Raw genomic sequence first — 14,617 nt, 5'->3', positions numbered from 1 at the left:
AGTAGAAACTATACTTTGAGTTTTGAACTTGGACCTTTTCCAGACTAGTGATACACAGTACAAGACTCTCTCATGATGCTGGACAGCGGCACCAGCCGCAGCTTTCGGTCAGCCACGCAAACACCAGCACTTACAACCATTCTGTCTTTCACTTTCTTTTTTTAATGTTTATTTATTTTTATTTTGAGAGAAGAGACAGAGTACAAGCAGGGAAGGGGCAGTGGGAGAGGGAGAGAGAATCTGCACTGTTAGTGCAGAACCCGATACGGGGCTCAATCTCACAAAACCATGAGATCATGGGGGTCGGTAAAGCGTCTGACGTCGGCTCAGGTCATGATCTCGCAGCTTGTGGGTTCGAGCCCTGCGTCGGGCTCTGTGCAGACAGCTCAGAGCCTGGAGCCTGCTTCGGATTCTGTGTCTCCCTCTCTCTCTGCCCTTCCCCGGCTTGCTCTCTGTCTCTCTCCCTCTCTCTCAAAAATAAATAAATATAAAAATTTTTTTTTTTAAAAATCACTCTTGGAAAGCTCTTATCACTGTTAAAGCAGATAGAGTTTCGAAACAAAGCAACTGAAGGTGCTCCTTGCAAAATAAGCGTCTGTACGCACAGTGAGATGCTCACACACTGGGCAGGATATGGAAGAACAGGCAGACTGAGAACCACACACACTCCCAGGGAAGGTACCCATCCTGTGGGATGGCAGGTATTTACATTATTTCAAAAATTTTTTGAGTACAGCTGATATATAATATCACGCTAGTTTCAGGTGTACAACATAGTGATTCACTATCTCTGTATGTATGTCATGCTGTGCTCACAAGGGTAGCTACCACCTGTCACCCTCCAAAAGTATTACAACATCACTGATTGTGTTCCCTATGCTGTACCTGTTGTTGCCATGACTTGCTCATTCCATGACCAGAAACCTGTACCTTCCACTCCCCTTACCCACTTTGCCCATCCACCTACCTCCTTCCCCTCTGGCAACCATCTATATTTAGGCATTCACATTGTTTTCATCTCTTTCTCTCCATTTTTCTAGCTGAACATCAAATGTTGAATTCACTGACAATAATACGTAAACGACTGTGACATATGAAAATACTCCTCCTGACTCTAGGGTAAGAAACGAGTTTCTTTTTTTAATACCCTCTTCCACATGCCACCTCCTTCCCCATCTCACTCTTTTCTACCTTTTACATACATGTATACATACACAGAACTTCTTCCACTTGCGATGGTGAATGCCCCAATAAACCCACTCTAAGTCGAAAATAGTGTTAAGTTGAAACTGCTTTTAGTATACCTGACCCACTGAACATCGCAGCTTAGCCTAGCCTATCTTACGCGTGCTCAGAACACTTACATTAGCTTGCTATTGGGCAAAATCATCTAACACAAAACATTTTATAATATGGCATTAAGTATGTCATGTAATTTATTGAATACCATATTGAAAGTGAAACATGGGGGCGCCTGGGTGTCTCAGTGGATTGAACGTCTGACTCTTGATTTTGGCTCTCAGGTCATGATCTCATATTTTGTTTTAATTTTTAAATTTTTTTACTGTTTTATTTATTTTTGAGAGAGAGAGAGTGAGAGAGAGAGAGAGCAGGGAAGGGGCAAAGAGAGAGGGAGACCCAGAACCCAAAGCAGGCTCCAGGCTCGGAGCTGTCAGTGCAGAGCCTGACACTGGGCTCGAACTCGCGAACCCAGGTGCCCTCCAAGAGTGGTTTTTGACCAGACACAATTTTCACCTGCTCTGTGAGTCAAGAAGCTAACTTCCTTGTAAGATGCAAGTGCTGCAGTCTTAGCATTTTAAACAAAACAGGGGCTCCTGGGTGGCTCGGTCGGTTAAGCATCCAACTTCAGCTCAGGTCATGATCTTGCAGTTCGTGAGTTCAAGTCCTGTGTCGGGCTCTGTGCTCACAGCTCAGAGCCTGGAGGCTGCTTCCCATTCTGTGTGTGTGTCTCTCTCTCTGCCCCTCCCCTGCTCACTCTCTCTCTCTCTCTCAAAAACTAAACATTAAAAAAAAAATTCTTTCAAAGAATTTTAAACAAAACAGAAACCACCCTAGATTGAGAACCAAAAATAAGAAAATTCAAAAATATTATTGTTCACTTAAAAATTTTTTTAATGTTTGTTTATTTTTGAGAGAGAGAGAGAGAGAAAGAGAGAGAATGAGCAGGGGAGGGGCAGAGAGAGAGAGGGAGACACAGAATCTGAAACAGGCTCCAGGCTCCAGGCTCCAAGCTGTGAGCACAGAGCCCCACACAGGGCTCGAAGCCACGAACCACGAGATCATGACTTGAGCCCAAGTCGGACACTTAACTGAGCCACCCAGACGCCCCAAAAATACTATCATTCACTCCAGCCAAACAATTCACAAGTTCACACTGAGTGTAAATCTTTTCTCTGCCTTTGCTTTTTCAGACTAAAACACTGTTAACATGCTTATCCCATTGTCCATTTTAGACAGGGGTCTCTAGCCTGTTCAAATCTATCGTATTTTTTTTAGGGAGTGGCTAGCAACTAGATTGCATTAAATATTCCAGGTGTAGCCACAGAATAGCTTTGTACAACAGGTAGATTCTTCTGATCCACTTCTAGTGGATCTCCTAGAATAACTGTACTTGTGGTGGCATTTTAGAACAAAGCATCATCCAAAGGTGTCTCATGGCCAATGTCCACTTTTGCCTGACTGACTCCCGGCTAAAGCCATAGAACCCACTTACATTTCTGTCTTCTCCTGGTACCACTGGAAAACTTTAGAATCTATAAATACTGTCTCATTAGTATCCCCTACTAAGGGAATTGTTAAGTAGTTACCAACCAAATGCTGAATAAAGGCCTACTTGGTAATTTGAGAAGCCAGGTTACAAGACCAAAACTGCCTTCACCTTTTCTCTTCAGCCCCAGACATATGAATAACTCATTACTTCACTTGTTTCTCTCTTGCCATATTACACAAAGAATCTGGTACGGCTCAGTCACTCAGAAGCCTACCCCCCAGGCTTTCCCAGCTGTGTTCCTAGTTACGTGGAAGAGAAGGATGGCAAGACTCACATGAACTAATGATGCCACCCGGAGAGAAGCGAGGACACAAGATTGGAAGGGAAAACAAGATCGACGACCCTCAGCCCTAATCACATTTCCATATACTACACAGCTTTTTCACACCCTCCTTATCACTATCACAGATTATTAAGAGTACAGGAAGAGGAAACTGATATTTAGTGTCAAACAGATGGGTTCCAATTCTAAAGGTGATGTTCTAAAGGGAAACCTCCCTGTATCCTTACCTTGGCTCAGAAAGTATGCCCTCTCCTCCTCAGGGGCAAACCGTGGACTCTTTTTCCTAACTGGGAAACTTGGGAAAAAGAAATAAGCATATGTATGCAGTGTAGCCCCTTCTGGGTTCTCTCTTTTTATTTATTATTTTTTTAATACAATTTATTATCATACTGGCTTACATACAACACCCAGTGCTCATCCCAACTGGGTTCTCTCTTTTTAAACGAGATACACACATACTTATTCCTCTGGAAAATAAAGCTCCACCCTTAGAGATGGGAACAAAGATAAAGGGGTGGGAAGAAGCCTGAAGGACCTGATCTATGGGTTCAAATCAGGGGCCAGACGTTAAAAGTCCCCAACAAAGCCATGTTCCCAAAGTCAGCTTTGCTCACAATACACCTCGTGTTCTGGTTTCCATCTGACTGTTTCTTGCTCTTATCTCTTGATTCTGAAGCAAAGAGGAAGACAGCAGTGTTGTTCATTCACAATCCTAAAACTGCGAGGCAGAGAGGTGGAACAGCTTGCCGAAAGCCCAAAGGTAGTAGTAGAACCGAATTTTAAAAAAGAATTCTGATTCCACGTTACTGCCTCATCAACAATTCATAACAGAAGAAAATCAATTCTGCTACCAACCTGACAAACAAACTTGACATCTGGCGAGGATCTATTGAAGGGTTTCGGGAAAACATAGAAGTTAAATGACTTCGTTATATACCTGGGGGAAATAAGATAAAAGGGGTCTTAGTGGGCTACATTATAGCACGAGAAAAGAAATCCACTGCTTGTTAAAACAACCTACTTTGAATCTGTGTAGTCATACTTAAAAGTGCAAAGGCCAAACTGAAACAGCAAAAAGTCCATGGAATGCTGGAAAAGGGAAACAAAACACCTGTCAAATCAGTGCTGTATATTCAATGTGACAAGAGTACACTCAGGCAGGTGGGGTTTCTAACTACTCAATTGGACTTTTAGCAGAATACTTCCGATTACAACAGGCTACACCTTTTGATTCAGAAGCGTTAACTTATAAATGCTTCTTAATATTTTTCCTGATTAACCACCTATCCACCAACCAGAGCATCACAGTAGGCCGATCTGCAAATGATTACTATCACCCCATCATACTTCCTATCAATCAAATTAACAATGAAAATAGTAAACCTTCCCCAAATGTTTTCCAGCAAACAATTATTTTTGCTGTTGTTTTTTAACATCACTAAAATATCATTTCACAGCTGGGATTAGAGAAGTTAACGTGCAAGTTTATGACAACGTTTCTTTACGATTCAACATAAGGAAGACCAACGTGGGGGAAAATAGATTTTCACTTACTTTTTTAAGCTTCTGATACCTTTCTTCTGGAGTGTCAAAACCATTTGTTAATGCAGTGACTGAAGGTCCATCACTGATTCCTAATTTTAATAAAAAAAAATTTTAACACTAATATAAAAAGGTCAACTATTCAAAGGCTGTGTAATTTCATTTTCTTATGAATTAAGATTACTTGAAAGCACTCCTTACTTCACTTTTGCAAAATTAGTATTAATTTCACTGGCCACCAAGCTGAACTCTGTAATAACGAATTCAGAGATGTAAATGCTTCCATTTAGACCCAGTTCCAGGGTCTAAAATAGGTTTCAAAACACAGTAATGACTTAAGAAAGCAATCTCTATAATTAATTAAGTTTTCTGCTTTCAAAAGGATTAATGCATAATCAGACATCAAGGAATCATGACGCATATTATTGCTAGAGTACAAGTCTTGATTAACAGTTTGGAGAAAGATCTATACACAACAAAGGAATTTTGAAGGTCAAAGAGAAAACTTATTTCTGGTGAAAGCACAGTTTCTCAGTGAACTGACTCCAGCTAAACACTTCATGCTTAAAGGTAAGGAACATATTTACTTTAGAAAGGTCTGAAGTGTTTTTAACATATAAAATCTGCTAGCAAAAGTGGCTATCTATAGCAATTGTTCACACTGACTTCAAAAACTCAGAAATTAGTCTTTGATCCAAAGAGGGAGAAAAAAACTTTGCACCTGTAAGTGTTGGTAAAGCATTACACACACATATACACCCATGCGGAGGTAGGCAATGAACACTTCCACTAATGCATAAAGGAAAACCTTCATTACCTCCAAGAGCCTGACGCTAAAGTCAGTCATAAAGGAAAAATATCGGATGATTCCACCTACAGGAAGTGCCTAGAAGAGTCAAATTCATAGAAGACAGAAATAATGGCTGCCAGAGGCAGTGGGGAGGGAAAAATGGAGTTACTGTCCAATTAGTAGAATACCAGTTTGATAAAATGGAAAAGTTTTGGAGATGGATGCAAGACAATGTGGATGTGCTTAATGCCACTGAACTGTAAAACCACTTAAAGATGGTTAAAATAGTAAGATTTTAGGGGAACCTGGCTGGCTCACTTGGTGGAGCCTGTGACTATCTCCGGGGTTGTAAGTTCAAGTCTCACCCTGAGTACAGAGATTACTTAAAAAATAATAAAATCTTTAGAAAAAATAAAACAGTAAATTTTAGTGATGTATATTTTAACATACGCACAAAAAAGCCTGACCTTTACCCTACCACGTGCATGTCAGTTTTCAGCTGCACCAAAACCATAATCTCTATCTGTAACCCTCACAAACCCAGTGCACGTCTTCCATGCCACTGAAACGCTTAAGAGAAATCGTTGAGACTCATATAACCAACGCCCAAGGCCACAAACAGGAGGGGCCAGCAGGCAGAAGTGGGGGGGGGGGGTCGGGGAGTCAGAGGGTCACGAGGAGCGTTGGCTATGCATCGCTAGCCCCCAGCTTGCAAGCGAGGGATACCTGAAAACTCCCCATCGATGGCGAAGAAGTCGGCCTCCTCTATGGCCTGGTACACTTTTTGAAGATTACTCTTAAAATCTGCGGAGAAACCGAGAAGAGGCTCAGAACCGGTGGCCGGGCTTCCTGCCCAAGAGCTCCTAATGGGAAAGGGAAGGGCTGGGAAGATCCTGAGGCCTCAGGCGGGAGGAGGACAAGTCCTAGAGGGATAAACAAGACACAGTATCAAGTCCCCGAGGGGTGCATGGTGGGAGGGGATCAAGTCCCCAGTGGGTGCGTGGGCCGGAGGAAGACCAGCCCCGAGGGTGCACGGGCCACAGAGGCACACAGCCCTGGGGGACGCCCGGGCAGGACAAGGCAGGACAAGGCAGGGACAAGACCCCCTAAAGCTCACAGACTTCAGGGGAGGCAAACCCCTGAGGGGATGCTTCAGCCCCAGGCCCCGCCAAGCACACCGGCGCTGGTCTGGGCCTAGCAGGCCGGGTGAGGGGGCCTTGAGTCTCGGGGTGATGCACGGCGCGACACGCACTGCTCCTGATTATCTCCATTCTGCAGAGTGGCCGGAACCCCGGCCCCGCCTGGGCCCGCCTCGGCAGTTCTACACGAAAAGTTCCGCTGGGACCGCAGCAGCAGCGAAGGCAGAAGCGGCGGAGACCGCGGCGGCGACTTCCGGAAACAGCGCGCGCCGGCGCGCGTCACGTGTGTCTGCGTCAGCGGCGGGGGCGGGGCCAGCCTGGGCTCTTTTCACTACTTCAGGGCTGGAGAAGGGGCGTGGCTATGGAAATCTCCAAGACTTGGGCTAATTTGCGAGGCCAGACGTGGGACAGCAAGTTCAGATTAAGAAATAATCATGTCTTGACGCCCAATTGGTGAACAAATATTTCCTGGCGATACTATGCGCCAGGCGCTCTCAAACGGGTGGGGATACAGTGTTGAACAGAGGAGACAAAATCTTTGCCCCTTTGGAGCTTAACTTGGGGGAAAAGGGGGAAAGTCAGGCAGGTATCAAACTTGCCACTTGGAAACACAATCAGCGCTATGAAGAGCGAGAGCCCGGTCCTGCAATAAAAATAATGGGGGGGGGGGATAACTGGAGGGAGGGTTACCTAAGAGAGGTGAAGAGAATACAAAGCCGAGACCTACTGCACTAGCCACCGGGACTGGCGAACAAAATAGATGAAGTCTTGGTTTAGTTGGTTTGGAGTATACTGTGGAGCCCCAGAGCCTACAACGGTGTCGATACATAGTAGATGCTCGATAAACATAGCTGAGTGACTGAATTCACTTTCATCTTTCACAAAAGCCGACTATGTAGTTGGTTAGAAGACCAGCTTTCAAAGGCTACCTTTGCCATTAATTAGGTTTGGAACGTATTCATCATTCCTAAACCTCGATCTTCTCATCCACTAAATAGGGTTGAGGATAGGTGATGATGTCTGTGAAGTGTAGAGTGCTGCGTCAATGTAAGACAGGATTAGAGTTGTGCCTTGCCACAATTCCCTTGCGTTCACACCTTACTTTGACATTTATTGAGTATAAAATCCGTTCTGTTTTTTGAAAAAAAAAAAAAAAAAAAAAAAAAAGATGACCATTTCCCCCCCCCCAAAATGCAGTATTAAATATTCTAAAGAACACATAAGAGTCTGGCCATATTTTCCCCACCAATTCCGTCAACAAATTCATTTCCCTTGCCTCATTCAGTGGAAATTTACAAATAGGTAATTATGTCAACTATCTTAATGTGAACAGCGGAGAGTAAATGTGAATTCTAGAGTTCAGGGGAAATGGGAAGGAGAAAAATATAAGTAGTCGAACCTCAGGCTTGAAATATTTCTCTGCCTTTTTTTGTTTCGGCTTAAAAAGTGCAATACAGGGTGCCTGGGTGGTTCAGTCAGCTAAGCCTCGGACTCTTGATCTCACCTCAGGTCTTCATCTCACGGTCATGAGCTCAAGCCCTGCTTTAGGCTCCACACTGGGTGTGAAGTCTACTTAAAAAAAAAAAAAGTCAAATACAGAAAGAACTAAATATATATGGCACTTAAATTTAAATTTTAAGTAATTTAAATAATTTTAAATAAGTAATTTTAAGTAATTTAAATAAAATTTAAGTAATTTAAATAAATACATAAGAAAACTTGCTACAAAGCTACAGTAGTCAGAACAGTGTGGTATTGGCATAAAGAAAAACCTAGAAACCAATGAAATAGAGACCTTCCCCCAAATAAACCCTTGCATTTAAGGACATATGATTTACAAGTGTGCTGAAATCACTCGATGGGAAAAGAACAGTCTTGCCAGTAATAGTGTTGGGAACACTGGATGTCCACATGGGAGAGAATGAAGTTGGATCCTTACTTTATACCAAAGAAAAATTATATATAAAATAAAAATTAACTCAAAATATGGGCACCTGGGTGGCTCAGTTGGTTAAGTGTCTGACTTGATTTTAGCTCAGATCATGATCTCAAGGTTTGTGGGACTGAGCCCCACATTGGGCTCTGCACTGAGAGAGGGGAGCCTGCTTGGGTCTCTCTCCCTCTCTCTCTCTCTGCTCCTCCCCTGCTCACACATGCTCTCTCTCTCTCTCTCTCTCTAAGGAAATAAATAAACATTTAAAAAAATTAACTCAAAATAGATGAAACATCTAAATGTAAGAGGTGAAACTATAAGACTCCTAGAAGAAAACATAAAGCAAAAGCCTCCTCACATTGTATTCGGCAATGATTTTATTGTTTAAATATGATACCCAAAGCACAGGCAGCAAAAGAAAAAATAGATGAATCAGACATCAGAATTTATGACACTTGTGCAGGAAAGGATACTATCATCAAAGTGAAAACGCAACCCATGTAACGGGAGAAAATATTTGCAAACTGTATATCTGATAAGGGACTAATATCCGCAATACATAAAGGACTCCTACAATTCAATGACAAAAAGGAACCTGATTAAAAAATAGTCAAAGGTCTTCAATAAACATTTCCCCAAAGATGTACAAATCACCAGTAAGCACATGAAAAGATGTTCAGCATCACTAACACAAAGCAAAACAGTAATGAGATATCCTTTCCCATCCCCTCCCTTTTTTGACGCAAAAAAAGGGTGGTTTTATTAAAGCACTGGGACAGGACCTGTGGGCAGAAAGAGCTGCCTTTCTTTTTTTCCAATCCTTTCACATCCCTTCGCTGAGAAACTGAAACCCTTGTGTGCTGTTGGTGGCAAGCTAAAATGGTGTGGCTGCTGTGGAAAACAGTATGGAGATTCTGAAAAATTTTTTTAATAGAATTATCATGTAATGCAGCAATTCCACTTTTGGGCATGCACCTAAAAATATTGAAAGCAGAGGCTTGAATAGGTATTTGCACACACGTGTTCTTAGTAGCACTATTCACAATAGCCAAAGGGTGGAAACAACCCAGTGTCCATTAACAGATAAACAAAAAGTTGTATATACTTAGAATGGAATGTTATCGAGCCTTACAAAGGAAGGACATTCTGACACGTTACAAGGTAGATAAACCTTAAGGATATTATGCTAAGTGAAATAAGCCAGTCACAAAAAGTCAAATACAGTATGATGCCACTCACGTGAAGTACCTAGCGAAGTCACATTGACAAGACATAAGGTCGAAAGGTGGTTCCCAGAGGCTGGAGAGAAAGTGCGGGTTGGAAATGTTTAATGAGTATGGATTTTCAGTTTGCTAAGGTGAAAAAGTCCTGGAGATGGATGCTGATGATAGATGTACAACTACGTGAAAGTACTGAATGCCACTAAACTGTACACTTAAAAATGGTTAAAACGGTAAATTTTATGTCGTATCACACACACATACACACTGACACTGACACAAATTACCCTCCAGAAAATGAGTTCACACTCCCTGCCCTAGCATAGGACCAGTCTTTTAATTCTTTGCCAATCTGTTATGTTAGAAAGAAAAATGTCACTCCAAATGATCAGTTTAACAAACTCCAGGCCAGTTGTTTAAAAATACCCAGCATGAATTCTCAACGCCCCGAAACAATGGGAGAAAAAAAGGTTCATAAAGTCACTTTAATTCCCGTTCTTAACACTACACAGAGAACTTCCGCCAAAGTCCTGGGATTTTCTGCAAAAAATCTTTGTGGAGAGTACAGTGCGGTATTATTTAAGTTCTGGGTAAAGCTGTTTCCTCCAGACACAGAGACAACCTCCCAAGAGGACCTGAACCAGACACCCGCCTCACCCTCTGGGTGTAACGCCACCGTGGCCCCGAGTTTATTTCTAGAGAGGAACGGGCGGGGCCGGCGGTGGCACGCATGCGCCGAAATCCTCGGCCGGGGAGTGGCCGCTCTAGGCAGCGGGGAGGTCGCGGGGTTGAGAGGGTTGGGAGAAGAGTGCGGCTTCTCCTCTATGGTCGTGGGCCGGGGCACTCTTCTCCCCAGTAAGTCTTCGGTTACTTCCGGAAGTGAAGTGGCCACCTCTTCCTCTGCTTCCGTGGGGGTCCGGGAGGAGGGCGGCGGCCGGGTGGGCCCGGAAGGAACAGAGTGGTAAGCCCTCAGCGTGGCGGGAAAGGGCAAAGGGAGGCCCGGGCTGCATTTCGGGGCGGCGTATTGAGGACGGCTGTGGGGGACGGGTTAGAGAAGCAGGTGCGCGGGGCTTTCCTCGCCCAGGCCCGAGTCCTAAGCATCCGCGGTCTCGGCCACCGGGCCCGGACCCTCGCGTGGCCAACTTCCCCGTCCTTTCCCGAGAGCCCTACGTCGACAGGGCGGATCGCCGGGACTTGCCTGCGTCCCCTCAGGGGTCAGGGTCAGAGCCTACCGCTCCAGGATCTCCCCAGGGCGGGAGGGAGGAGGCATCGCTTCCACACATTTTGGAGTGGAACGAAGGGACGCCTGCCTCCCAGGAGCCCCTGCCGCAGCCGTTGGTTGCGCGTCCAGAATTGATCAGGTTGGTGCTAGACTGAGCTACGGGTCTGATTGGAGAGGCAGTTCCTGCCCTAACGCGGAACGATTGCTCCCGTTATAAAATAGGGTAACGGACGCGCTCAAAAGGGAAAGTGAAACCCCAGAGTCGCACTAGGGTTAGGCTAGAACACAGCTGTTATGATTCCATGCTCACGGCTTCTAATGGGAACTTGTACAAAAAGTTCTCGTTAAAAGAAAATATAAAGAGGGGTAAATGAAGATCAGGCTGTGTCTAGCCGAGGCTCTTTGGCGGGGCAGGAGACGGCCCCCCAACTTTGGTGGAGAGGTGATAAAGTCCAGACATTGTCATGCCCTCAGCTGTCGCCGTTGGGTCCTCCCCGCTAAAGCCCATTGGTCGGTCCTTTGGGGGTGGTCTTGATGTCACCCTCTGAAAGGCCAATAGAAAAGAGGTTTGCTCTGTTCTCCGGACACGCCCCAGAGCCGGCGCAGAGCGCACGTGCGAGTTAGGTAGTTTGGTTTGTTTTTGTCCCGGCTGTTTTGTAAACAGCCTGTCTGGGTGTATGGTGTGTTCTGCGTTTCCCAGCCTGTTTCCGTAAACGAGATGGAAAAACTGTCTCCTCCAGTGCTTGGCACTGACGCCAGTAACGTAGCTGACATCAGTAACGGCAGCTATTAATCATCCTATCACTATTCGGTACTCTTCTTTGACTACCTATGGATAGAGTTTGTTATTTAAACCTCCTTCAGAGTGGATATTATTATCCTGAACTTATGAATGAGAAATATGAGGCTTAGGGAGAATAAATGTGACCTGTTTGGCACCCAGGTCTCCATTCCTGGGAACATAACGTTTTAAGTATACAAGCCTCTCAGGGGAAATAGCCGTCTAGGAGATGACTAAACACACAAATAAAAGTTACAGTAATGCACAGAGGCAGGAAGGATTAATTTGGGTGTGAGTGGAATTAGCCATTAAAGACTTTCCAGTGGCAGGTGATTCGGGTCTTGTCCATTGAACACTTTTGACCCAGGGATGGTGCATAGCTGGGTTACAGATGAAGGAAACAATGTGACAGAAAAATGCCCAAGGAGCAGGAATTTATAGATGGGACCAAAGTGTAGTGTGTGAGTAGATGAGTAGTAGGGAATAATTGTAATAATAGTAATAACTAGCATTTACTTTGCACTAATGTGCTGGCCACTATTCTGAGTGCGGTGTGTATATTATTAACTCATTTAATCCTATCAACAACCCCATCAGTAAGGTGGTATTAATATCCCAGTTTTACAGATGAGGAAACTGAGGCACACAGATTAAGTGACTTGCCTGAGATCACACTAGTGATGGGTGAGCTGGGATTTGAAATCGATCATTCTGGCTCCAGACTTTGTGCTCTTGTTTTTTGGTTTATTATTTTTTTTTAATTTTTTTTTTTTTTATGATGTGCTCTTGTTTAAAAAGTTGTGTTGGGGTACCTGGCTGGCTCAAGCTGTAGTGCATGCGACTCTTAATCTCAGGGCCATGAGTTAAAGCCCCACATTGGGCATGTAACCTACTTAAAACAAAAACAAAAGACCTCATTAAAAAGTTCTGTTGATTTGTGAACCATAAAGATTCTTAAATGACAAGCTTACAACTATGGGTTTTAGTTTCTCATGGTCAAGACGGTTTTGAGCAAAGGAAATGTTTGATGAGAATTTTGCTACAGCAGGATGATTCAGGCACTGGAGAGAGGAGAGATTGGAGAGTAGAGGAAATGAGCTTGAAAATGTTGTTTAAACTTTTTTTTGTTCACACCTTACCTATACCTTGTCTGAAACATGTATTTAGGCACACACGTGTTTATTTATTTGTATGTAACAACTCTCTAGTTCCCAAACTTCTGTGTGCATTAAGAATCTCCTAAGGGGCTTGTTTAAAATGTACACTTCTGGGGGACCTGGGTGGCTCTATCAGTTAAGTATCCAACTCTTGTTTTTTGTTTTTTTGTTTTTTTATTTATTTATTTTTGAGAGAGAGCCCAAGCAAGGGAGGGGCAGAGAGAGTGGGAGACACAGAATCCAAAGCAGGCTCCAGGCTCTGAGCTGTCCGCACAGAACCTGACACGGGGCTTGAACCCGTGAAACTTTGAGATCATGACCTGAGCTGGAATCAAACACTTAACTACCTAAGCCACCCAGGCACCCCAAGCATCTGACTCTTGATCTTGGCTCAGGTCTTGACCTCAGGGTCATGAATTCAAGCCCTGCGTTGGGCTCCATGCTGGGCATGGAACTTACTTAGAAATAATAAAATAAAATGAAATAAAATAAAATAAAATGTACATTCTTGAGCCTCTCTGTCAGATATCCTTTTTCATTTCAGCTTCACAAAACTCAGATGATTATGTCAGAGGTTCTAAGAAATTACTGTGATAGGGAGTCAGATATATGCTGATTTGATTTTCATCTACAAGTATCCAGAACCCATCCTCGTGCCAGCTACTGCAAATACGGTGATAGAATTCTGTGGCTTGGTTCCTCATCTCAAGAAGCTCAGAATTTTGATTGGAGAAGGAGAGACTACTCAAACCAATAATTAAAGTATGGTTTCTAATCAGTTTTTTTTTTTTATCCCAAGTTATTGGACATCTACAGCATTTAATACGGGATAGGTCGCCGAATATACGCCACATAATGTAAACGAAGAGTCTCTAGGGAGAGCCAGGACACTCTTCTCAGTGTTCTCTTGTCTTGCCCAACATCCCTCACGAGCAGTGAATCACGGGGTCTCAAAGTTCAGGCAGCACGTCAGCCAGTGCGCTAGCTAGCTACCTTTGCCCTAGTAATGTCTGACTCCGTCCAGAAAGAAAATATTTTTGGACAAGGTTTTTTATGGGAAGAGCCTGTAAGTGCTTCTGTTGTGTTCATGAAAGCCACTTTCTGCCACCTACAAGAGGTGTACACAATATTCTCTTATTTTTGCCATGTATGGCCTTTGCCTTGCTTGCATTTGGGCACATTTCATTTCATAGTCGCTAGAAATGTGTGGTCACTCTTTGGACATTTAAAATGTCTGTAGTATTCTACTTGTGTTTATAGTGGTGTCCCCAGAAGTAGACCTGGGGTGCCAGAAATAAGGGAGTTCCCAACTACTCTCACCACTATTTCTTTCTTTCTTTCTTTCTTTCTTTCTTTCTTTCTTTCTTTCTTTCTTTCTTTCTTTCTTTCTTTCTTTTTTTTTTTTTAGTTTATGCAAGGAATCTCTATGCCCAACATAGGGCTTGAACTCACCACCCCAGGGTCAAGAGTCATACACTATTCCAACTGAGCCAGCCAGGCACCCCTCACATCTCTTTCTTTCTTTCTTTCTTTCTTTCTTTCTTTCTTTCTTTCTTTCTGTTAACTTTTAGAGAGAGTGCTAGTGGGGGAGAAGGAGAATGGCGGGGTGGGGTGGGGAGAGAGAGAGAGAGAGAGAGAGAGAGAGAGAATTTTAAGCAGACTCCACGCTCAGCACAGAGTCAGACGCAGGGCTCGATCCCACCACCCTGGGATCATGACCTGAGCTGAAATCAAGAAATCAAGAGTTTTTAATGCTCAC

The 14,617-nt window shown here is 43.7% G+C and overlaps 2 protein-coding genes across 8 annotated transcripts in view; one reads left to right on the top strand and one right to left on the bottom strand.

Annotated features, from left to right (window-relative positions):
- Positions 1–6,816, bottom strand: part of PARN (poly(A)-specific ribonuclease) — a 169,608-nt gene extending 162,792 nt beyond the window's left edge. For all 4 annotated transcript variants that reach the window (XR_005785616.1, XM_040458992.1, XM_040458994.1 and 1 more), the window contains exons 1-5: positions 6,659–6,816; positions 6,133–6,210; positions 4,629–4,708; positions 4,096–4,163; positions 3,930–4,011 (exon numbers count right to left, since the gene is read on the bottom strand). Coding sequence is in view for 3 of the 4 variants with exons in the window: in XM_040458992.1 (XP_040314926.1) it covers positions 3,930–4,011; positions 4,096–4,163; positions 4,629–4,708; positions 6,133–6,210; positions 6,659–6,677 (327 nt within the window). In the remaining variant the exon portion in view is untranslated. The remainder of the gene's footprint in view (positions 1–3,929; positions 4,012–4,095; positions 4,164–4,628; positions 4,709–6,132; positions 6,211–6,658) is intronic.
- Positions 6,817–10,440: 3,624 nt separating this feature from the next.
- Positions 10,441–14,617, top strand: part of BFAR (bifunctional apoptosis regulator) — a 34,757-nt gene continuing 30,580 nt past the window's right edge. Inside the window, exon 1 of one of the 4 annotated variants that reach the window (XM_040458987.1) lies at positions 10,441–10,553. The gene's annotated coding sequence lies outside the window, so the exon portion shown is untranslated. The other 3 variants (XM_040458986.1, XM_040458989.1, XM_040458988.1) reach the window with 3 other exon arrangements.

The sequence above is a fragment of the Herpailurus yagouaroundi genome, unplaced genomic scaffold (assembly GCF_014898765.1).
Source record: "Herpailurus yagouaroundi ecotype Mexico unplaced genomic scaffold, PumYag 222, whole genome shotgun sequence".
In the NCBI taxonomy this organism is placed as follows: Eukaryota; Metazoa; Chordata; class Mammalia; order Carnivora; family Felidae; genus Herpailurus; species Herpailurus yagouaroundi.
This window is presented reverse-complemented; position numbering and strand designations above follow the sequence as displayed.